The following is a 23,682-nucleotide window of genomic DNA, read 5'->3' on the forward strand; positions in this document are numbered from 1 at the left end:
TATATGTACTTGCAAGAGAGTGGTTATCCTGCTGGACCATGGAGCCCAGGCTGGGGATGGGGGAGAATAGAAGAGGTATAAGAAATAATGAAAAGTGGAAAGTGAGAGAGTCAAGGCCACGTCTTTATGAGGTTGGAGGATTCTTGGAGTCAGTGAATAGGGAGTGATGGTCAGAGAGTATGATGTTTCAATCCAGATTTTGGAAGTGGTGTGGTTACTGGCGATTATGAATCCAGGATGTGACTATTTGATTGGGGCTGGTGTGTGCTGGAGGAAAAGATCTTTGGAGCAATAGCAAAGCCAGGGAATTGGAAAGACTATCTGCCTCAGCCATCCTCAATGCTATCACACCAAACATTCCCTTTCTATAACAAATTTATTTTAACATCACCATTCCTATCCTGAAATGAAATTCATAAGCTACTGCAAACTACTATGTCTTTTAAATTAATATAATGCCCTAACAGATAATGTCAAATAAAAATAATAAAGGGAAATCTTTTATAACAAAACAATAAACATTTCAGTGAAAACGCTGCAGCACAACTACATTAGAAAAAGGACAAACAAATAAACAAACCCCAGACATTTCCAAAATGCCTCTGGGGGACAGGCCCGTCTCTGCCGAGCACTGATCTATGTAGCTGCTGAGGACAAGAGTTGGGGGAGTGTATGAGCAGGTGCGTGAGGGTATCTGAGGACTGAGTAGGTGGCCAGCAGCCAATAGCATCCAGAAGTGAAAATGGGTGATAAAGAAAGATACACTTCGGCCGGGCATGGTGGCTCATGCCTGTAATCCCAGCACTTTGGGAGGCTGAGGCAGGTGGATCACTTGAGGTCAGGAGTTCAAGATCAGCCAGGTCAACATGGTGAAACCCTGTCTCTACTAAAAATACAAAAATTAGCCAGGTATGATGACATGCGCCTGTAATCCCAACTATTCAGGAGGCTGAGAGAGGAAAATTGCTTGAACCCAGGAAGTGGAGGTTGCAGGGAGCCGAGATCACACCACTGCACTCCAGTGTGGGTGACAAGAGCAAGACTCTGTCTGAAAGAGAAAGAGAGAGAGAGAGAGAGAAAGCAAGAAAGAAAGAAAGAGAGAGAGAGAAAGCAAGAAAGCAAGGAAGGTAGGAAGGAAAGAGGGAGGGAGGGAAGGAAAGAAGGAAAGAAGGAAGGAAGGAACGAGGGAGGGAGGGAGGGAAGGAAGGAAGGAAGAAAGAAAAAAGAAAGAAATAAATAAAGAAAAAGAAAGAAAGAAAGAAAGAAAGAAAGAAAGAAAGAAAGAAAGAAAGAAAGAAAGAAAGAAAGAAAGAAAGAAAGAAAGAAAGAAAGGAAGGAAGGAAGGAAGGAAGGAAGGAAGGAAGGAAAGAAGGAAGGAAGAAAGGAAGGAAGGAAGACAGACTTTGAAGGGGCTGGGGCTTCTGAAGGATGAAGGAAGATAAGTAGTTTCGAGTAGTGATGGAAATCAAGAAGGACATGGACCCCACTTCCAGACCCCACAGGACACGGTATATGGGAGAAAGAACAGCCGCCACCAGCGTGAGGGAAACAATGTTCTCAGGACACAGCCATGCTTCAGGTAGGAAAGATGAAGGGAACGCGCAGAGAGAAGGTTGCTAATGAGGGACCATGAGGTGCAGTGGGGCACGGTGAAGGGCTGGGAAGACAGGCTCAGATGTAGGGATGAGCTGAGCAGGAAAGGGATGCTGGTGCAGAGAGTGAGGCTGCCAGGGGCTGGGCCCTGTGATGGTGGGTGAGATGATCGCATGGCGGGCTTCATCCCACAGCCACTGAGGATCCAGGGGAGGAGCTGGCTCGGAGCAAACAGCAATGAGTGAACCCGGCCTCCTGGTGCAAAACCTCAGAGCCTCTTCAGTCTCCAACAGGCTGCAATTCTCAGAGACCAGAGCCACCCATACAGTCACTTTCTCCTGCAGTGTTCCAACTGTGTCTGAAATCACGCCTCACTCAACAACTCTTCAAGATTCATCGAGAAAGAGGTAGTCTCGGGGGTTTCTAGCTCTTTGTTTGGATCACACCCTTTTGAGGATCTAATGAAGGGAAGGACCATCTTCCTGGAGCGGAAAACAACCAGACACTCAAATTACCTTGTACTAAATCTCCTGAAGATCACTGGTGGACCCTCTGCTCTGGCCTGACAGATGCTGAGCAAAGAGATTTCCTTTCTGTCCCACTCTCTCACCCTCTCCCAATTGTACCAACTCCCATCATCTCTGCCAACCTTTTGAATGTGTACCTATGCACCCTTGGCCCTGAAGCCATGCGTCTGTCCATTTATCCCACAAACCTTGTTTGAACATTGCTATGCTCTTCTCTCCAGACTGTAAGCCCCTCGAGGACCGAGCCAGGTCTGGTTAATCTCCAGCAGCTAACACAGCACCGGGAGTGTGGAGTGTAATGGTACAGTGGAAGAGATGGGGTCTGGAGAGAGAGAAGCAGGATCTTCTGAAGCCCCAAATTCACTCTTTCCAGTAAGGGCCATTACACTCGATTCTCAATTAGCTTCTTGATCAGACAATTTTGTCCTGATTGAAGAGCGTGACTGAAATTTCTGGTGTGAATGCTGCTTTCCGATTATCTAACTGTCTAGTGTTCAGGAAGTAGGTAAACCATTTTAATGGGTAGCTGGCTGAAGGCGAGGAAGGTGGACCTGTTTTTCTAGATAATGCTTGTTTGGCAAAAGAGGGAAAAGCACAAACTACCTCATTCAAAGCCACTCTTCTCAGCCCTTCCTCTGCTCCTTGCTCTACAAATTTCTTATTGATTCCTTGGGTGGCAGCATGTTGAAAAAACAGGAGAAGATGACTGGGGCTCATCTGATACGAGCAGGTGACATGGCCAAAGTTGAAGAGGTGGGAAAAAGGGAAGGGGGATAGAGAATGTCAGTGGATAGAGAAATAAACTGGATTCGACTAGGAAAAAAGGCTGCCGGTGAACAGAGACAGAAAAGTCATAGGAGGAGATAACGGAAAATGAGGGGGCATAGTAACATCAGGAATCCAACAAGTTTTGATTAAGTCCTTTCTGGCTTTTTAAAACTTAATTTAATGGTTTTCTAGTGATCACTTACAATGCACCCAACCCTGGGCTGTATTTGTGGGAAATCCAGTTCTAGAAGAATTGTCTCCATCTTTCCAATGTCTCTCCACCTTCCGGGGCTCCTCTTCCTCATAAAGCTGCAAGCTCCATGGGTCATCAGAATCCCATCCCCACTCCATGTCCTGCTAGTGGCCTGGGTTAAGTGACATAAAAGTTGCTGACAACTCTAGACCAGTGCTTTTCACTGGTGACAGTTTCACGGGTTTCACTGGTTTTGACAGGGTCTCTGTCTGTTGCCCAGGCTGGAGTGCAGTGGTGCAATCACGGCTCACTACAGCCTCGACCCAGGTTCAAGCGATTCTCCCGCCTCAGCCTCCCAAATAGCTGGGACTTCAGGCGCACACCACCATGCCTAGCTAATTTCTGTATTTTTTGCAGCGACAGGGTTTTGTCATGTTGCGGTCTGGTCTCAACTCCTGAACTCAAGTGATCTTCTTGCCTCAGCCTCCCAAAGTGCTGGGATTCCAGGCATGAGCCACCGCACCCAGCTGCATTTCACACTCTATTGTGCATCAGAATCACCCAAAGAGCTTGTTAAGACAGATTCCCAGGCTGCAACCCTGGAGGACTACTGGCTCAGTAGCTCTGGGCTGAGGCCTGAGAATATGCATTCCTAAGAAACCTCAGGTGAGACTGATGCTGCCTGTGTGTGGACTGCTAGGCTAGGACATAGTTTTTATCCCTCAAAGAAAGCTCTAAATTTTGATCACGAAAATTGTTATAAGTAACTTTAAAAAGTAATCTACTTCCAGATGCCATAGACATGAACATGGGAAGAAATGGAAGAAATAAGTACTTCCTCTCCTAGATCCAAAGACCTTCGAGCCCCACAACTGAGTTAACTTACTAGCGAGTGTGTATTCTTATTAAGCTTTCAGAGTGTTTGCCGCTTACTCACCTTGAGTCTTTAGATAAGGGACTTCCTCTCTCTCTGAGACTCAGTTTTCTCATCGTAAACCCTTCCTCATAGGGTTGTTATGAGATTAAATAAAGTAATGAGTCCTGCATGCCGATACCTGGTACTGTGCCTGGGACACATGTAACTCTCAATGCCACATTGTATTGATTATTGTGGGGGAGATCACAGGACACAAAAAAAGCCCACTCATCTCTCTTCTTCCTTCTTCATTGGCAACCTCGTCCCCAATAAAAGTACCTGCTCTTTCATCTCCTGACTGCTCTCCTCCCCAGCCCTCAGTCAAGTCATTTTCTATAGATGAATGACATGCCAGAGCTAAAAAGCACTCTAGAGACCAACTGATTCTCATACTGGTGCCTCCTCTCCAACCACAGAGAGATACTCTCCCCCGTAGAATTCCCCACTGTCAGACAGCTATGGGGTGAGGCTTAGTAGTGTCTCACTCTGAAGCTCTAGCATTGCCAACCACCCATTTTCCAGATTCCACTCCTCCAGTGCCCACCCCTGTTAAGAACCTGGACCAAAGCACATATTGGGCAAGGGTTGAAAGAAATGAATATAACCAGCTATTTTGGGTAGGTTCAGGGGGTGCTGCTGGAAGAGGCCAGATTGACAACATTACCACCTGCCTAGTATTCTCCAGGGTGCATCTTTATACTGGACACAGGTATGGCCAGGCTGCACATCACATGAGCTATTATAAAATTACAAAGCTTATTATAAAGTTATCATAAAGTTACAAAAGTAGTTTATTTAGGTAAATCTGCCAACACCTTTCTATCTCGAAGCAAGAGTTTTGTCTTTTAAAATCCCAAGGATTGCCCTTTGGAAATAGGGTATTTATTCCTGTTGGGCTATCCCAGTTCAGAACATTTCCGGAAATTGCTCAATGGGGTTGGCCTTCTGTGACAGAGATGGCTAACTGTCCACCAAAATCCATGCTCCCTTTCCTTGGTATAAAGTTGCCACTGAGAAGAAATTACATTGTCTAGCTTTCTGCACCAAGGGGAGACCAGGTGACTAGTACTGAATGTGACCACAAGCCAGGCCAGCATTTAAGAAATGGGTCTAGGGAGCACTCATTTCATTTGATTTTATAGAATGAGGTTTGCCCAATACAAGTAAAAAATAAAAACAAAGAAAACAGAAATGGGTGTTGAGAGAAAATGTGTGCAGGGCTGGGGCAGAAGATGACTTATTCACGCTTTCTTTAATTTTCTATTAGCTGGAGGCAAAAGACTCAGCAGCCCAAGGGGCCTGTGGAGCCCAGAGATGGAATGAGCTTGTGCCTCCAAATTGCTGTGTGGAAGAGAATCTCCTACTGCTCAGGAACTTCTATTGGGTTCAACCACTGACACATAGGGGCTTATTTTTTTATATCTGCTGAATATACCCTAGCTAACATACCTATAGCTCTAGGTTAGGGGCCACATGAGAAAAAAAGTTTGTGGCTTGATGGCATGTTTCATATTGTACCCAAAATTTATTATCTGGCTTGAGCATCCACCTTACGTATCAAATTGGGGCTATTTCTAGTCACAAACCCACTGCCAACAGACAGACCACTCCTGAATCTGTTCTGTGCCAAAGGAGTTCCCAAGAGATATTCCTAAAATATGTTGAGCTTTGTCAGCACAACTGGCATAAATGAAGTGCATCTCGAGGGGTCTCCTTGGAAGGGGACAATGCTGATTTGGCGCATCTGCTTCTAAATCAGTCATCTTCATCTCTAAGCATCCAGTCACTTGGCTGTGGAGATAGGTGGCTGTCACAGGAGGCTCCGGTGGGTGGGAAGGAGTTAACACGGAATCTAGAAAACCAGACAAGCCACATGCAAGTAACAGAACGTGGATGGGCATCATCTCGCCAGTTTCTGCAGCTGCTGCTTCTCATGTCAGTTTTGTGGCCCAGCCCAACATTGCTGGGGATGGCCCATGGCCACAAGTGTCAGCCTCTGCAAGCCCTGGCATCTCAGTGTGGAGGTGACATCAAAATCCTGGGATGTCAGATCTGGAAGGAACCTGGAGGTTGTTGGGTTCACCCCTCTCATTTTATAGATGAGGAACTAGTTGGAGAGAGAGGGAGTAACTTGTCCAACGCCATAGAGGTGATTAGTAGCTGATATGGTTTGGCTCTGTGTCCCCACCCAAGTCTCATCTTGAATTGTAATCCTCATGTGTCAAGAGAGGGACCTGTAATCCCCACGTGTCAAGGGAGGGAGGTGATTGGATCATGGAGGCGGTTTCCCCCATGCTGTTCTTGTGATAGTGAGTGAATTCTCACAAGATCTGTAAGTGGTTGGAAATTCCTCCTTCATTCTTCTCTCTCCTGCTGCTTTGTGAAGAAGGTGCCTCCTTCCACTTCTGCCATGATTGTAAGTTTCCTGAGGCCTCCCAAGCCATGTGGAACTGAGCCAATTAAATTTCTTTCCTTTATAAATTACCTAGTATCAGGGGAAGTTCTTTATAGCAGTGTGAAAATGGACTAATACAGTGGCTATTCTGGTCTTCAGACCTAGATCTGCTTTCTAGTTTCTTATACTGCTAGGCTGCTTCCAACAAATGTTCCAAGTTTCCTAATCAGGAGATTAAAAGGTTTTACAGGTAGAGTCATTTATAGCTAGGAGGAGAGGAAGGAATTTTTGTAGCATATATATGTTTTTGTAGTTAATGTGGATTAAAATTAGGTTTGAAAGAAAAATGTTTGTACAATCCTGCTGCCCCCACCCTCTGCCTATTTGATATAAAATGAGATTTAAATTCCTTCATCTCAGAGGACAGGGGCTAGGCATCTTTAAATCACTGAAAAGAACCTCAGGGGACCACACACAGGGGAAGCTTAAAAAAAAAAAACACAAAACTTTCTATAATTTTGCTGATTACCATATTCTATTGTTTTAAAGCTTTGGAAATAATCTCAGGAACATTCCTTTCCTTCCTTCCCTTGACCCCATTTCAATCACAAGTTAAAAACAAACATGATGAAGAAGAGAGCCTCATTTTTGCAGAGTTGACTATTTGGTGTCCAATCTCGTACTTCTGTGGAGTTAAAAAAAAATGGTTTTTTTGGTGCCAAAGCCCTTAATTAATTTGCTCTTGTTAAATCCTAATAACTTGACCCACTGGAGCAGAGAATGCCCCATTTGTTTGCTGGGAGGCTCTGTCAGCTTCTCTGCAGCAGAGGACAGCGTCATTAGAGATGGCAGAAGAGGAGGCAGGTGGAACGAGGACATTAGATGTAATCAGATATTCTCATTGAGGGGACACGGGTGAGGGAAACAAGAACCTTCAAGAAAAAGCTCTGCTCCAAATAAGAGCAGACTTTTATTTACGTGAGGACACAGGTTCAGGCGATCTCTATATCTAGGCTGTGGCTGCATTCTGATTATAACAGTTTTGGCAAACATTTCTTGAATGTTCCCTCTGAGGGGAATCCACTCTGATCAAGCACTTCCTACCTGGTCCCTGATAATTACAAGGGCACACTCCTTTACATTTGCCACAGTGTTAAACCTCTGAACCGCCCTCTGATGATGGTGTTATTATCCTATTTCATAGACAAGGAAAGGGAAGCAGAGAGAAGTGCCAGTTCCTCAAGGTCACAAGGTTAGTAAGAAGCGGAGCCCTGGGCCATTCTGTAGCATGGCTGCCACTTGGGAAACCCACCACTCTGGCCTTTGTGACTCAGTCCTTCCTATTGTTTTCTCATTCTCTATCTTCACCCGTCCCTTACTTGGTTAGTGTCCCCTGGTCCTCTGTCCTCAGTCACCTACTCTCTGAGCACTGCAGTATCTCATCAAAACCCACAGCTTCAAACACGTTTTATTGTTCACTTCCAAATCCGTCTTCAAGCCTCATTATCCAACTGCCTACAGAAACCTAGGCATCCATCAGAGATTTTTTTTTTGAGACAAATTTCACTTTGTCACCCAGGCTGGAGTGCAGTAGCATAATCAGCTCGCTATAACCTCAAACTCCTGGGCTCAAGTGATCCTCCTGTCTCAGCGTCTTGAGTAACTGGAACTGCATGTGTGCACAGCTAGGCAGGGCTGATTTTTAAAATTTTTGTAGAGATGAGGACTCACTCTGTTGCCTAGGCTGGTCTTGAACTCTTTATTTCAAGTGATCCTCCTGCCTTAGCCTCCCAAAATGCTGGGATTACAGGCGTTAGCCATCATGTCTGGCCTACCAGAGATTTTTAACCCTCTTTTACCACCAGCCCCAACCCCATCAGTCACCAACTCTTGTCAGAACAGGACCAGTGCCGTCAACATCTTCCTCTATGTCACAAGAGGGGGCCACCTGTGTGCTATAAAAGGCCCCTCCCTCTTTCTACCCTGACAAAGAGAGCCCTTCTCGGTACTGCCTTCTCCTCCTTGTATTCCATAATGTACTCCATGTGTCTTGTTTCTCTTCTACTACAAACTCTTGGCTTAGAGAGGCTCTTGCCTCTCTACCTGGATTTTAGACTTAAGATAGTCCTTTTGTTTTGGTGCCTTTGCTAAGGACATACCCTTTGGTTGTCCTTTGTTCTATCCATTGCCCATCCCTTTCTCAGGCTCTGCTATGGTGCCCATTCCCCACTCAAGCCACACCATGGGACTCTCACTCTCCTGAGAGGGACCCAAACAACCCTATCAAATCTACATCCTAAGTACCTCTCAAGGTCTTCCCTACACTTCTTCCCCACTGCCACTGTGTTGCATCTCTTCATTTCTTGCTTAGCCTATTACAAGCATTTTCCAACAAAGTCCTTCCGTTCCCTATTCTGTCCACCTCTGACCCATTCTCTCCATAGTTGCTAGAGTTCAATTTAAAATGCACATCTGATCATATTTCCCCATTTGAAATTTTATCAATGCCTCCCCACCACCAGTGGGGTCAAATCTGAGTGCCTTAGCACATGACCCATGACTCTGTGGGATTTGGCCTGGCCAACTTCTCCAAGCCCCTTGCCCATCACCCACCTCCCAGCCAAAATATTTGCATTGAGCTATAAAGACTCCCCAATATTTCCTGAGCTACTTGGCTCATGCATGTCTCTGCACCTCCATACAATGCTAGTTCCTTTGCCTGAAATGCTCTTTCCCCCAGTTCTGGATGAACTTTGATTTGTCTTTGGAAACAAGTTTAAGGATAGCGTTCCTTCCTTCAAGAAGCACTCCTGGACTCCCCCAAGAGAGTCAATTGCTCTCTGCTCTGCTCTACCTTCCTCTGTACTGTGTACACCCCATCCTGAATTGTGATTTATTTGTAGACTATGAGCTCCTTGAGGGCAAGGAACTGTGTCTTATTCATCTTTTTGTGAATGTTCTCTAGTTTTGGGAACAAAACGAGGCAGCCAACAAAAGCTACTGAAGGAATGGATATGACCCGCTCTGACTCAAGTTCCTCTTTCCTGGGTTCACGCTCATTCTTATGTTCAGACCTCAGTCCCAGTTCTTATAATATGGGATTCAGTGATTACCTTGTCTGCATCCCGAAAAGAAGAAAGATTCTTGAAAGCAGGTGACTCTCTCATTTGAGTGTATATACCCAGGTTCCTCTGAATAATTTCTTTTCTTTTCTGAGACATGGTCTTGCTGTGTCACCCGGACTGGAGTACAGTGGCACTGTCATAACTCACTGCAGCCTTGACCTCCTGGGCTCAAGTGATCCTCCTATCTAAGCCTCCCAAGTCTCTGGGACTACAGCTACACACCACCACACTCGGCTCTTTTTTTTTTTTTTTTTTTTTTAAGAGATGTCCCTAGTACACCGCTCCAAAAGGAAAGGTAAATACATTGTTTGGCCTCCCAAAGTGCTGAGATTACAGGCGTGAGCCACTGTGTCTGGCCTGAATAAATATTTTTTAATTAATGAATGAATGGGTTCCCCAAGTTCATGGTAACTAGATTTAGCTTCTCCCACCTGAAGAACCTTTCACTAGAGTGTCTTATAGGGGGATAAACCATCAAATTTCATCTCAATTTTTCAGGCTTCTTTCTCAATTGATGTCAAAATAGCACAATCAAAAAGGAGATGCAACAATGGCTAACCTCCCAAACCCTGAATATAAGACAGGAGCAGCTGGGACTCACTTAATTTCTGATTGTTACCAGCAGTTATCGTGAGGGTCAAAATATTACTGGACTAATTTCTCCCCCCAACCTGCCTCCCCAACCAAGCTCTGCATTTGCAGTTTTAAAGAGCAATCAGAGAAGAAACAGATAGTAGAAAGAACCTTGGAATTAGAGCCAGAGGTTCTTGGTCCAATCCTCTGCTCCACCATTTTCTTAGCTGTGTGACTTGGAGCACAGGTACTTAAGCCTTTCCTCACCTGTTACATATGCATCCTGATACTTATCTTGCTTATCTTTTGGGGTTAATCAGTTTCTCTGTTCTTGCAGGGATGTCACAGTTTGTTCCATCCAAAGCAACTTATGTTTGGCTTTCACAGTGGTATGCATTAGTCTAGAAAGTTAGGACCCTAAGCTAAGAGATGCTTTGTCTGTCGAGGCAGCTTGTATCAGTAATTGTACAACCCTCTGGTATAAGGAAGTCTAAAGACACCATCCTCAACTCTGGAGCTGTGCTGCATCAAATAGGGAGCTCAGACTTTCCTGGCAATCATTTCAGGCAAAATCCTTTGGTAAGCACTGAGCCATTCTCCGAGAGTCACTGCTCTGGAGTCTTCTTATTGATCTCTAGGAGCCAGTCGGATGGATACAGCTGTGAATGGGGTTGAAGCGGCTCCATGAGCAGCAAGCAGGCAGTGTCCCACACCGCATCCTCCTGCCTTCCTGGCAGGGCATATCTGCAGAGCTGCTGTTGGCGTTCCGTGAAGTTTCTCCTTGGAGTCCCTACCACTCTCATGAGCTGTCCCTCAGCACACCGCTCCAAAAGGAAAGGTAAATGCATTGTTAACGATTTGTTAAAATCATCCATTTTATGTTTACTCATATTCTTTCCTATCTGTGGCCATTTAACAGTCTTAGGGAATGAACAAATTGTCCTTGGTATCTGAAATATAAAGAAAGTCTAGAGACTCATCGTAGCAGACGGTTTTGTTCCTCTTCTCTTACGTAGCCTTTTGAGCCAACACAGGGCCAGACTCATTTTCTTTTCGCCTGATGATAACATTTTTATCTCAGGTGCTGAATTGCTCCACCCATCCAAGGAGCTCTGGCCTATGGATATTGATGCTTTTTGTCAACGTTTGCCTCAACTAGCCTTTCTTGAGAAGATGCCCCTCGGCTGAAATCCCTTCCACCTACTCTCTGCCAGGGAGCCTCCTCTTCCTCTTCCCACTCACATTGTCTTCTTCCACTCTCTTAGGACTTCTGGAAGGGAAGCTTCCCCCTTTTTCATGGAAGCAAGCTAACTTATCAGGTTTTGAAACTGTTACATGTCTCAAATGTAAGACAGATGCCTCCTGTGGCTCTTGCCTTTGTTTCCGCCTTTGTGCAGCAAGAAGACTACGCTGTGCCTCCTTCTGGCAGTCCCAGCCAGGTCTCTGTTCCCTGTTCTAGCTTCTCTGTCTCTCATTGGTTCAGTAAATCTGGTTTGGGTGGCCAGAGGTCAAGGTTCATAGGTGGAGGCAGGAGGTGGTGGGAGAGGGGTGATGGGGACATTTTCTCCTTCTCTCAAAGCAAACTGCACCCTGGGTTGGCATTCTGGAAATTTGATGAAGGTGGAGTGTTGGCTGTGTTACAGCATCACTTGAGGTGGGGGCAACCCCTGGTTGATGGGTGCTTTACTGGGAATGTCTGCTGGGAGCCTGTGGCTTTGGGCTTCCCCAAGCACAGTGACCTGAACTGAGTATGACTTCTGCAAGAACCCTGGAAATGATGCCCAGGTGGATCCTATACCCATGGTTGTGGGTTTCATCTTCTTGCTCCTGAGTTACTGTTTGGGAGCCAAGAGAATAGCCGGGGACTAGGAGGTGGAGTGCGGTGACGACTCCCTGCAGAGGTAAGCCCGACTTGCCATCCTGGAGGCTGTAGTTCCTGTCCTACATTGCCCTGAGTGAATCTAATGCCAAGTGTGCTCTCTGGAAGTCCCCATGAGTCAGAATGTCTAGTTGAGCCTACAAATAAAGATATCCCTGGCAGGAATTGCAGGCTTTACCCGATTCTCCCTCCAGAGAGCCCCCAAAAAGTGGATATTTTTGCACCCAATTGTGCAGTGTGATGCATTTTCCCTCTACTGGACAGAATACTGCACAGAAGGAGAAGCTGAATTTCACCCTCAAACCACCACCATCACTACTGGTTATCATCATTTCACCATCATCAAAATCCCCATCATCACAACCCCAAGATTTGTGGATTCTCACCATTGCCTGGCACGTCCCCTTCTCTTGCAAGATCACATATTACTCTTTTTTATTTCCTCTCCCAGCATTTTCCCCTGCGGACAGCCTCTCCTAGGAAAACACTGAACTGAGAGTCCTACTCCGCTGTGGGAGTCAGCCTAAGACAAATGCTTCTGTTTCAGAATTTCACAATCTGAAAAATGGGAAGACGAATCCTTGCCCCCGCAGTCATGCTCTGAAATGGTCTAGGTTCTTATTATAATCACTACAATGACAGAGCGGTCTGAACTCCTTAAAGGTGAGATGGTCTAAATGTCAATAGATCTCACCACTTTCCGATGACACTGAAAGCCATTAGGGTCCCTCTGCATTCCCTCTCCCATCCCATAGCTGTCTCCAAGCAGTCACTGGCTTGTCAGCACAGAATGGATAAATTGTGGTGTGCTTTTGCATCTTGGGTTATTATGTTTTCCGAAGAAAGGAAAACAATGAAAACTCTCAACAGTCAGCCCACTCTGCTTCTCCCAATAAACTGAAGGACTGAGTGCCACATGTGTATAAGAAAAAGAATGAGAGAGATAGAAGTGGGCCAGGGAAAAGGCAAGCAGCTAGAAGAAAGCCAAGAAACAGGAGGAGGAGGAGAGATGGCACAGAGCCCTATTCAGAGAGAAACACCACGCGAAGGAGAGACCAGAGCACCGGGCCAGCCTGAGCAGGAGCACTGGGAGGCCCAGAGCCACAGGAAACAGACCTATGCCTGACAGCCCCCTTGCGAGCGGGCCCAGGTGCACTCAAAGTCACAGGTGGCAGGTTTCCCATAGGTCACACCATGGGACTCCTGCTATGTGGTGCAAGAGAGCTAATGGAATAAGCACTGGGTTGTGAGTCAGGAGAACTCGCTTTTAATCCCAGATAAGAACCTTGAGCAGATTATTTCCTCTCTCTGAGCCTCAGTTCTCTCAGCTGCAAAGCAAGCAAACTAGACTGGTTGATGACCTGGTCTCTTCTATGTTCAATTCGGTCTTCAAATCTGTAGAGCCATTGGTGGTAGCAGGTATTTATCCTCCTCTCTTTTGTCCATGCTCCCTTCAGGGAAGGAACATATTTCCCTGCCCGGTTACCCTATTGATGTTGGACTTACTAATGACTAGTGTTAGCCAATAGGCTGTGGGTAGAACGGACAGTGCACTAGTTCTGAGCAGATGTTTTGAGATGCATTGCAAGTTTCCACCAAGCCCTCTTGTGCTTCTGCATTCAACCAGGAAAACAGCACATCCAGTAGTCCCTGCTCCTTTAGCCTGGGTCCCAGCATGAGGAGACACTCAGAGCAGGCCTGAACCCAATGCACAACCAGAAGTTAAACCCAGCCAACCTCAGCAGAGCCAAAGCCATCTTCCAAACCCCTGAATGGGAAATAAATGTTTGTTGTAAGGCACTGCGATTTGTGGAATTGTTTGTTATTGCAGCCAGTGCTGACTAGTTGACTAATACATCATGTGACAGGAAAGCATGTCTCATAGAAGGACACATCAGAGACTGATCTAAAGCCTGCCTGAAGGAGAATGAAGGGCAGCTAGAGGGGCCCCTCCACTGTTTCCCCCTTCCATGCCAGAGCTGCTATAAACCTCCATATGGAGACACACCTGGCTTTTGGCATCAATAATCCAGGGCTCAGCAGGAGTAGGAGGAGAGTTTGGTGGGAGGGGGAAGGAAATTAGAATGCATCAATGTCAAATTGTTCCCCGTTCATAGTCCTCCAAACCTGGGCCGCCTGCTTCTCTCACTGCCTAGGTGCTATAATGAAAAGACTCTTGAACTTGGAGTTGATATATTGGTTTAGCTAACTTGGAGAGACAGCAAGATGGCTTAGACAAGTTTACAAGTTCCAGCATCTCTGGTATCTGGCTACTATAACAAGTATGTAAGTCTCCAGGCTTTTCTGATCCCTAATATTAAAGAACTCCAAAGAAATTCACACAAACATCAGCCCAGCCAAATTCTAGCTAATAGATATTTTTCTGCCAAACAGAGAAGTGTAGCATATTTAATACAATATACTAATAACGCCCAGAGAGGATAACTGTGGAACTCTAATGTTCCCAGGACTGTGACTTAGGGGATAACCTGAGAGTTCTAGGGTGGGATGTCTGACCAGAGCTTCCCCACCTCCTTAGCTGCTTGGACCGTGTCTTCAGAGCCGCAACAGAGCCACAATCATCTGTTGGGCGAGGGAGGGGAAAGACCCAGCCCTCCACCACCAAAGCTACATGGTGGAAGAAAGGAAGAATACAAACTTGGGGGTGGTGTCAGGGAAGGAGTAGGATCTAAAGCAGTGGGTTCCAATTTTTTTTTTTCTAAAACACTGAAACCTTTTAAACAAAACTTTATCTGGAACAGAAATACATGTAAATAGATAAAAGAACAGATGCCATGATGAAACAGGAGTGAGAATTTGAAGCCTCCCTGTGCAACATTCCTTTTCCATTCCCTGGTTGGGATGGGGGAGCCTGGAGCTGTGTGTGAGGCCCCAGTACTACACAAAGCTGGAAAACCACTGGACTAGAGAAACTCACGGCATTGAAACAGGCTTAGAGAAAGCTGGAATAAGGCAGGGAGTGGGAGCAGATTCAACCATGGCTGTCTCTAGGCAGTTTGCTGTGAAGAGAATGGAATGAAATGGGCAGGCATCCCTTGTCATGCTTGGCAGTGTAGGGTGCACAGTGGAGAGGAGGCCATGCACACCCTGCTTGAGGTGCATAGACTTAACAATTTTTCTCAAATCCTCCTAGAGGCAAGCCTCATCTTTATCTTCAACCGTGCAGACAGGTTTGTTTGGGAAATATCTAGATCTTCCTTCTTTTCCCTGCCTCCTCCCCCTTCCCATCCACTCCTTGAATCCAAGCCTCTGGCCTCTCCTGAGCTCAGAGGTCTCAAGCCTGGGGCCATATCTGCTTCAGCCTCCCACAATGGGGGATCCTGAGGGATCTGTCCATCCCACGAGCACATGATTCCCCACTTCCCATGGAGGCAAGCCCCCAGACCCACCTATGCACACCACGTCCATGAAGCCATACATCCCATAGCAGATCTGGAAGAGAAGGTCTTGGCGCTGCCATCTTGCCGAGGGGCTGAAAGTTGACCAGATGAGCCAAGAAATACTGGCGATGAGGAAGAGGGAGCCCAGGATGGCGGCTGCAACCTGAACCTTCTCAATGACCGTCAGAGAGATGGCCTGCCACTGTGGGGGAGAGAGTGGCCAGTTAGCAGTCGTTTGGATGCCCTCATCCCATTCCCACCCCTCTTCCGTCTGCTGCTCCAACAGCCCACCTCTGATTTAAGATTTAAGCCAGGGCTTTCCAACCTGTGGTACAATGTGCATTTTGCAGGTTTCTGAATTTCACATTGAACTTTAGATGCAGAGAAAATCTCTATCACACCAAATGATCACAGTTAATTGTAAGGAGGGGGCTCTAGGTGGGCATGGTTGGAAAGGAAGACCCTTAGACTTGATTATGATATAGACAGAGAAATGGAGAGAATGATGAAAATGCAGAGCTAGTGAGGGTGGTGTTCTAGGCCCCCTGACATTTTTTTTTTTTTTGAGACGGAGTCTTTGCTCTGTCGCCCAGACTGGAGTGCAGTGGCATGATCTCACTGCAAGCTCCGCCTCCCAGGTTCACCCCATTCTCCTGCCTCAGCCTCCTGAATAGCTGGGACTACAGGTGCCCGCCACCATGCCTGGCTAATTTTTTTGTACTTTTTAGTAGAGACAGGATTTCACCATGTTAGCCAGGATGGTCTCGATCTCCTGACCTCATGATCTGCCACCTCGGCCTCCCAAAGTGCTGGGATTACAGGCGTGAGCCACCGCGCCTGGCCTGCTCCCAGATGATTCTTTTCAGAGAAACACAGTCTATTTTCTAACTAATAGGTGCTGAGAGTGCACAGGCTTTTTTGTTTTTGATTTTTGTTTGTTTGTTTGTTTGTTTCTTGCTTTCTACAACATCACCTTGCATGCCACTTAATTTATATGCTAGAGGTTACCAATTCAGTAGACCAGGGAATGAGATGTGGGGAGAGAGAAGAAAAACAGCTTATTTTACTGAATGTATATCAACACTATTATTTCATTTTTTAACAGAAAAAGCCCTGTGCTTATAGCAGTATTGACAGATGGGTTAAAGGCTAGGGTGTGGGTGAGTTTCAACACTGAAATTCTATGATTCTATGGTTGGTCCAGGCAGTATAGGTCTGAAGGAGTCAGGAGTTAGATTTTTAGCTTGGGGTTTATTCATGCAGTTACTCAAGGAATACATATCGCGTATTTTCTATGTGCTGGCCACTATGCTAGGTGTTGGCAATGAAGCCCTAGGCAAAAACAGACAAGGTGCCTGCCCTTATGGAGCTTATAGTCTAGGGAACTTAGACAACAATATAATTATTTGCACATGCAATTCATCAAGGGTAAGTCAGGGAGGAACACGGCACAGTGAGAGCTGGTGACAGGGGGATTCGACTTCCTAGAGGAAGCGATGCTTGAGTTGACTAGGTTACTAGTCAACTAGGCAATGAAAGGAGGGAAGACTGCTCCCAGCAGAGGGAAGAGCATGTGCAAAGGCCTGTGCCAGAAGAAAGCATGGGAAGGATAAAAGCCTGGGAGAAGATAAGAGTGGGTGGAGTGAGACAGCAAAAGAGCTTGTGGGGTGAGACAACTGGAAAAGGAAGAATGAGAGATCACACAGAACCTTGTAGAATATGCAGAGACTTTGTGCTTTGTCCTAAGTGTAGATGTGATGATATGAATGGTTTTATGCAGAGGACTGACAGGATCAAATTTGGGAAAGTGGGGGGAAGGACATCTTTCAATTGGAGACATTTGCATAACACTCTGCAAAGAACACCCCCAGAAAGCATTTCACTCTGAACTCTGAGAAAAGGCAGACTATTTTCCCTCTGCCAACAGGGAGACCTGGATGGAAGCATTGATTCATTCTGGCTGTAGCTGGGATTGGCCTGGCCGGTGGCCCCCAGGGAATTGTAACTGTAGGGAAGCATTTCACTTGCTGGTCCAGACGTAGGACATGAGCCTCTACATTTAATTATACAGATAGGCTCCATTACAGGTAATTGGGGCTTTACATTTTCCACTGTTTCCCCTGCCTAGGGTTACACATAATGAAAGGATTTTCCAGAAGATGACTTCATCATACAGACTTCTTTCATGCACAACAAATGCTTTTTCCAGGGCCTGCCCTGCTGCCTGGAAAGAGGGCTTCTGGCTGAGTTTTTGTTTCTACCATTGAGGCATCCATAATCCTCACTTTCTCCTGCTCCTCTAGACTTCAAAAATGCCAAATATAGAGGCACAGAAAGCTTCTCTTCATCCCTAAAACCCCTTCTACCAGCTCTGAAGCCAGCTATGGAACCTAAATGGGGCTTCTGACTGCAGTGTAAAGCGTGACGAAGAAGCAGGGTGGGGTGCTATGGACAAGGCACTCTCCTCCTGTCTGTCCCATATGAGGCTCCACAGAGATGACGGAGAAAGCAGAGAGTGAGTGAGCTCTGAAAACTCACAGGAGGGCTGGGAGGGGGAGATGGGCACCCGGGGTACCAGGTTGCCACCAGATCCCCACTCTGATCTCAGTATCATGAGGTTTCTCCATCCCCTGAACTCTCATCCTGCAGCACCAGTGAACGGAGAGACAAGGGGAAGAGCACAGAGACCGGATGTTGTGTGTCTTAGAACAGGAAGGAGCACCGAGTGAGGGATCAGATGGCCCGATCCTGACTGGGCTCCGCTCCTACGCACTGACCTAGGAGAAGTCAAGAAATCATGAGGACCCTCAACTTTCCTTTCTGTAAAATAGAAATAATTGGTCTTTCCTGCTTCCTAGAGTGTTGTGTGAAATGAAATCACTCTTAAACCAGTGCTTTGAAGGGCGTTCTTAATGACGTTTCAGCAAAAGTACAGATCAGCGTGTCAAGGTGGGGGTATTCCCAAATGTGCCTGTGCAGAGGGTAAGACCTGGACCCAGGAGTCAGACCCCCACATCCACTCTACCACTCAGTAGCCGTGTCAGCCTGGGCACGTTGCTGAACCCTTCTGTGCCTCCATCGTCACATCTGTAGATTCGGAAAAATAATAGTGCCCACTTCACTGGGTTGTTTTCAGGACTGAATTATACAATATATGTGAATATTTAGAACACTGACTGGCACCTAATAAGCACTAACTAAGTGTTCATTAATAATTGCAATTCAGATGTAACAAAGAGAGGGTAGGAAGCAGCCACAAAGCCTTGAGACCCTCAGAGCCATGCTGTGCCTCCTTCCTCAGTGGTTCTTCTGGCTGGAAATATTGCTTCTAGAGGGTCGCTAAGCTGATGCCCCATAGGACACTAAATAGTGTATTATTTCTCACTACTTTTTTTCTTTGTTTCTGAGACAGGATCTCGCTCTGCCACCCAGGCTGGAGTGCAGTGGCACAATCATAGCTCACTACAACATAGACCTCTTGTGCTCAAACAATCCTCCCGCCTCAGCCTCCTGAGTAGCTGGGACTACAGTCATGGGCTACTATGCCCAGCTAATTTCTTTTGTAGAGACAGGGTCTCATTATGTTGCCTAGGATGGTGTTGAACTCCTGGTCTGAAGTGATCCTCCAGCCTCAGCCTTCCATCAGTGCTGAGATCACAAGTGTGAGCCACCATGCCTGACCTATTTCTCATGACTCTGTCTGGGGCATGAACCAGGAGGTAAGATAACCAGGAGACCTGGAAGGAACTTCCCCCCTCTGGTAGCAGAGGCAGTCCTGGGATTCCCATCCATCGCTCCACCCACTTGTGGTGGGGCCTGCCAGCTCCATCCTACACTGTAGATGATCCAGCCGGGTGGGGCATAGCAGCCCAGAAGTTGCCCACTGTGCTGAGTAGGCAGCTGTCTCACATGTTGCTGGACCTGAGGAGTGCAGGACATACAATTGGGACATTTTGGACCACAACCACACAAAATCGCTTCTAATCCAAACTACTTCCTTCTTCCAGTGCTATCCAGAAGTGAGACGGCATTTTCTGAGCACACACCATTGCATTTCCAGGAGCAACAGAATCAGAGGGAGCCTCCACCAGTGAATGTCAAGAAACTCACAGTGGAAGACAGGGTAGGGACTCAGGAATAGATGCATATGGATCCTCACAGATTCATATTGCTAACACTGCCACTTGCTTACCTGACTTGGGAGATTAGAATAACCTTTTCGTTTTTTACCCCCAGGAGAAAGTTATCCCTAAATGCATTTTCACTTTATGAGCCAAGGGTAGAGCCAAGGAAGGGTGCTTTGGGCTGGGTTCACAGGTTTGGAATCTGACCCTTTCTTGAGGCTTGAGCTGGATGAAAAGAAAGGGGAGGGTTAATGCATTCAGACCCCTGCTGGAGCCCAGAGGATGTGGAGTCAGCTGTCTCGTGACACTGCTATTTTAAGACACTTTGAGATTTTGAAATGAATTGAAGATGGAACCAGCAGCAGGGAAAGGCACTTCTTTATGACCCCTTGGTATACTACTAAGAGGGCTAAGGTGCCTGGGGCTTTTAGTGCTACCTTCCAGAAATGCCCCACAAGCCCAGCACACCTGTGTGTGCAACACACACACACACACAGGCTCATTCTTGGGATTGCCCCATGTAAAACTCCATGGGGTGTGAAACAAAACACCTGGACACCATAGCTGTGGGTGCTTCCAGCTGCTCCTCCATACAAAGACCCCATCGCCAACCCCCCCCAACCCCCATTACACCTCCTGGGCTTTCAGGACTCCCCCCTCCACCACCACCCCAGAGAGGAGGAGTGAGACTGTGCCACGAGCCGAAGTCCCCATCCTCACGCTCGTGCTCACTAATTGATTATGTGGCAGCTTAATTGGCTGATCATGCATATGTGGAGGTATTTTCAGAAGCAAAATGCTCTCTGTATGTGTGTGTGCCTCGAAGGAGAGCTGCTTGATTTGGGGCATTTGTGAGGGCGGCACAGGCCTGCCAGCTCCTCTGGGAACAATGGATGTGTCAGGGCAGGGATAGAGTGGTGGGGGCAGTCAGAGGAGCCCTAAGTTCTGTCTGAATCTGTGTGGCAGGCCCTCATTTCACCCTGGTCCTACCTGCCTTTCCAGGATAGCTTTTTAATATTCTCTCCCCTTCTTCTATTTCTTATTGCTTATATTCCCATTTTTCTCTGCCTCCCTCTCCTGTTTCTTCTGTTTTACCTCTGTCCCTTGCCATTGGAAGAGTGGTCTCTGAACCAGAAGCATCAACAGGTCCTCCTCCAGACCTACTGAGTAGCCTGCATTTTGACAAGACTGCAGATCAATTACATGCACATTGATGTGTGAGAAGTGCCATTAAGTCCACTCTTATTTCTTCTTCTTTGTTTTTTTTTTTTTTTTGAGACGGAGTCTCACTCTGCTGCCCGGGCTGGAGTGCAGTAGCTCGATCTTGGCTCACTGCAAGCTCCACCTCCCAGGTTCATGCCATTCTCCTGCCTCAGCCTCCTGAGTAGCTGGGACTACAGGCATCCGCCACCACACCTGGCTAATTTTTTGTATTTTTAGTAGAGACGGGGTTTCACCATGTTAGCCAAGATGGTCTCAATCTCCTGACCTCGTGATCCACCCGCCTCTGCCTCCCAAAGTCCTGGGATTACAGGCGTGAGCCACCACACCCAGTCTTTATTTCTTCTTTACCTGCCCATAATTTGATCTCAGTCCTTCTCCTCACCCCTCCCACCTTCTGTCTTTTTGTTTCCTGTTCTCTTCTGCCCTCTGGCCCTTCTCTTTTCCTTCTTCTTCCCTCCCTCCTTCATTTCTTCCTTTCCTTTCCTTCTTTCTTCCTCTCCTTTCTGCATTCATTTATTCATCCATCACTTATTCTCCCTTTTCTATCTGATTCTCCACACTTCTTTCCTTCTGTATCTATTTCCCTCTCTTTGTTCCATCTCTTCCTCTTCTTCTTGCTGAAGCTTAAGAGAAAACACAAATATCCTTTCATCCCCTCCTACCCCACGCCGCCCACCGTGCTTGCCCACCCAGCCCATCTCCTTCCTTTCCCTCAAACTGCCCTGAATCTAAGGTGAAGTAAGCCTCCTGCTGAAGCAGGTGGTGTGGAAGCCCCAGGCCCAGCATCCCCACCGGGCAGCCCTGGGTCGTACCTGCAGAGGATTTTTTGTGCTTATGGCGATGACGTGGTACTTGTAGTAGCACAGCTCGCAGCTCCAGCAGCCCCGCTCGCTGATCCACTTGATGAGGCAAGGCTGATGGGTGCACTTGACCGAGCCATCGCAGCGGCACGGGCTCAGCAGCTCCCCCTGCAGGGAGAGAGCACAAGGTGATGAGGCTGAGACCTACGGTGGCTAGTGGGTGGGTGATGGGCGGGAGCATGGCAGCCTGGTTTGGGCCACCCAAGTAGGCCACAGGCTTTGTTTGGGGGCACCAGACTCCACAGAGGAGGCCTGGGCTCCTGCACCCCCACCATGAGAGCCAAGCCATGTTGGTCAGCACAACTAACACCTCTGAGCCCCTGCTCCTACTTGATACAGCACAGTGCTATTAATTCCTAGGGTTCTACGAAGATGAGTGGGCTGGGTTCTGCGGAAGCCTCTGCTGTTCACAGTGGGGTGTCAGGCTGCAGAAGCGTCTCTGTAAAGGCTCGGCCAAGGGCTGCAAACTCAAATGCCCTCAAGGACAGACGGGCAACACAGATAACAAAAGCTAGCTAGTGGAGACTGAATTGGAAGGCTCAGACCCAAGTTAAAGGGAAAGCCGCCATCAGCTCTAGCCAGTGTAGATGTGGGGATCTAGGATGTTGGGCAGATGCCCTCACTGAAGGTCTGGGTCCCTCCAGCCACCCTTGGGCCTGGCTGGGGTTAGCTGGGAAGCCCAGTTGGAATCAGAGAGGCAGAGGACTCAACTGAGCAAGATGGTGTCAGGATTTGAAACCTCCTTTGAGTGGACTGCAGCCTTGGGCTCACTCTCCAGAATGTCCCATGACCGTATGTCAGATGGTCGTGGCTGAAACCTGTGTTTTTTGTTTGTTTGTTTGTTGTTTTTGAAACAGGATCTCACTCTGCTGCCCAGGCTGGAGTGCAGTGGTACAATCGTGGCTAACTGCAATCTTGATCTTCTGGGCTCAAGTGATCCTCTGGCCTCAGTCTCCCAAACGACTGAAACTACAGGCACGCACCACCATGTCCGGCTAGTTCTTTATTTTTTTGTAGAGATGGAGTTTCATCACGTTGCCCAGGCTGGTCTTGAAATTATGGATTTCCATCTGCCTCTGTAATCACGCACTTGGCTGCAGACTGTAGAATCGGCTCTTCCTTCTAAGATTCCTGGAATCATATTTCTTTTCCATTTCAACTCCTATCACTCAAGGATCTCACTATGGCCTGGAAGAGGTTTGGAATGTCCTTTTGCACCTGGTCTACCTGTTAGCTGTTACTCTCTGTCTTCAAGATGATTCAAATGCCGCCTCCTACTGGAAGTGGTCCCTGGCTGCTCCAGGTTGAGCACAGTGCTTTGAGCTCTGAGTGCCTTATGCTGAGTGACTTGGGTACATCCCTGTTAGCACGCTTGGCGCACCATTATGAGGATCTACGCATATCCCTGTCTACCCACCAGAGGAGCCCCACAAGGCAGGGTGAGGTATTCATCTTTGCACCCCTTTCCTCCAGTGGCAAGCCCTGTACCCAAGGTGCAAGCCCTAAATAAGTTTTCATGTTTGAATAAGTACATGAAAAAATAAATCAAGGGTCTTCTCAGGTTGCCTGCATTGCCTTGCGGAACAGGAACAAGATGCCCACTCCATGAGAATGGGAACCACATCCATTTTGTTAACTCTGGGAACAAACATCTTGCTCAGTGCCTGGCACTCTGTATTTGTGCAATGAATGAACTTGGCAGAAATGCTCAGGTGCTCATCCCCATGAAACCCTCCTTGGTTCCCCACTCTGCTCCTCCAGTATCAACAGGCCCCCTTTGCTGTGGCTCCAGGCCCTTCCCATACCCTCTGTTATAGCGCGCCCCCATTTGCCCCTCACAGGACAATGTCTTACCCATCATTGCAGCCCTAACATCTAGTAAAGGGCCTGGTAAATTTTGATACTCAACACAACTTTGAGACCTGAATGCATGCGTATCTATCTTATGAACGAGAGGTTTTGCTTCTCTAGGACATGGCCAGCCTTTGGCTCCAGGTAGGCAGCCACCTCCTGGAGAGGAAAAGAAGAGGCGGGACATGCCCACGTTGCTGGGCACTCGGCACACTCATCAAGGCCTAAGTGCCTTTGTACTGAGGAGCTGCTA

General features: G+C 47.2%; 1 protein-coding gene across 2 annotated transcripts in view; it reads right to left on the reverse strand.

Moving 5' to 3' along the window:
* MARCHF4 (membrane associated ring-CH-type finger 4) overlaps positions 1-23,682 on the reverse strand; it is a 121,761-nt gene that overhangs the window by 14,333 nt on the left and 83,746 nt on the right. For both annotated transcript variants that reach the window (XM_074010027.1, XM_005574229.5), the window contains exons 2-3: positions 21,531-21,686; positions 15,380-15,572 (exon numbers count right to left, since the gene is read on the reverse strand). In XM_074010027.1, the coding sequence (XP_073866128.1) occupies positions 15,380-15,572; positions 21,531-21,686 (349 nt within the window). The remainder of the gene's footprint in view (positions 1-15,379; positions 15,573-21,530; positions 21,687-23,682) is intronic.

Source organism: Macaca fascicularis, chromosome 12, assembly GCF_037993035.2.
Source record: "Macaca fascicularis isolate 582-1 chromosome 12, T2T-MFA8v1.1".
In the NCBI taxonomy this organism is placed as follows: domain Eukaryota; kingdom Metazoa; phylum Chordata; class Mammalia; order Primates; family Cercopithecidae; genus Macaca; species Macaca fascicularis.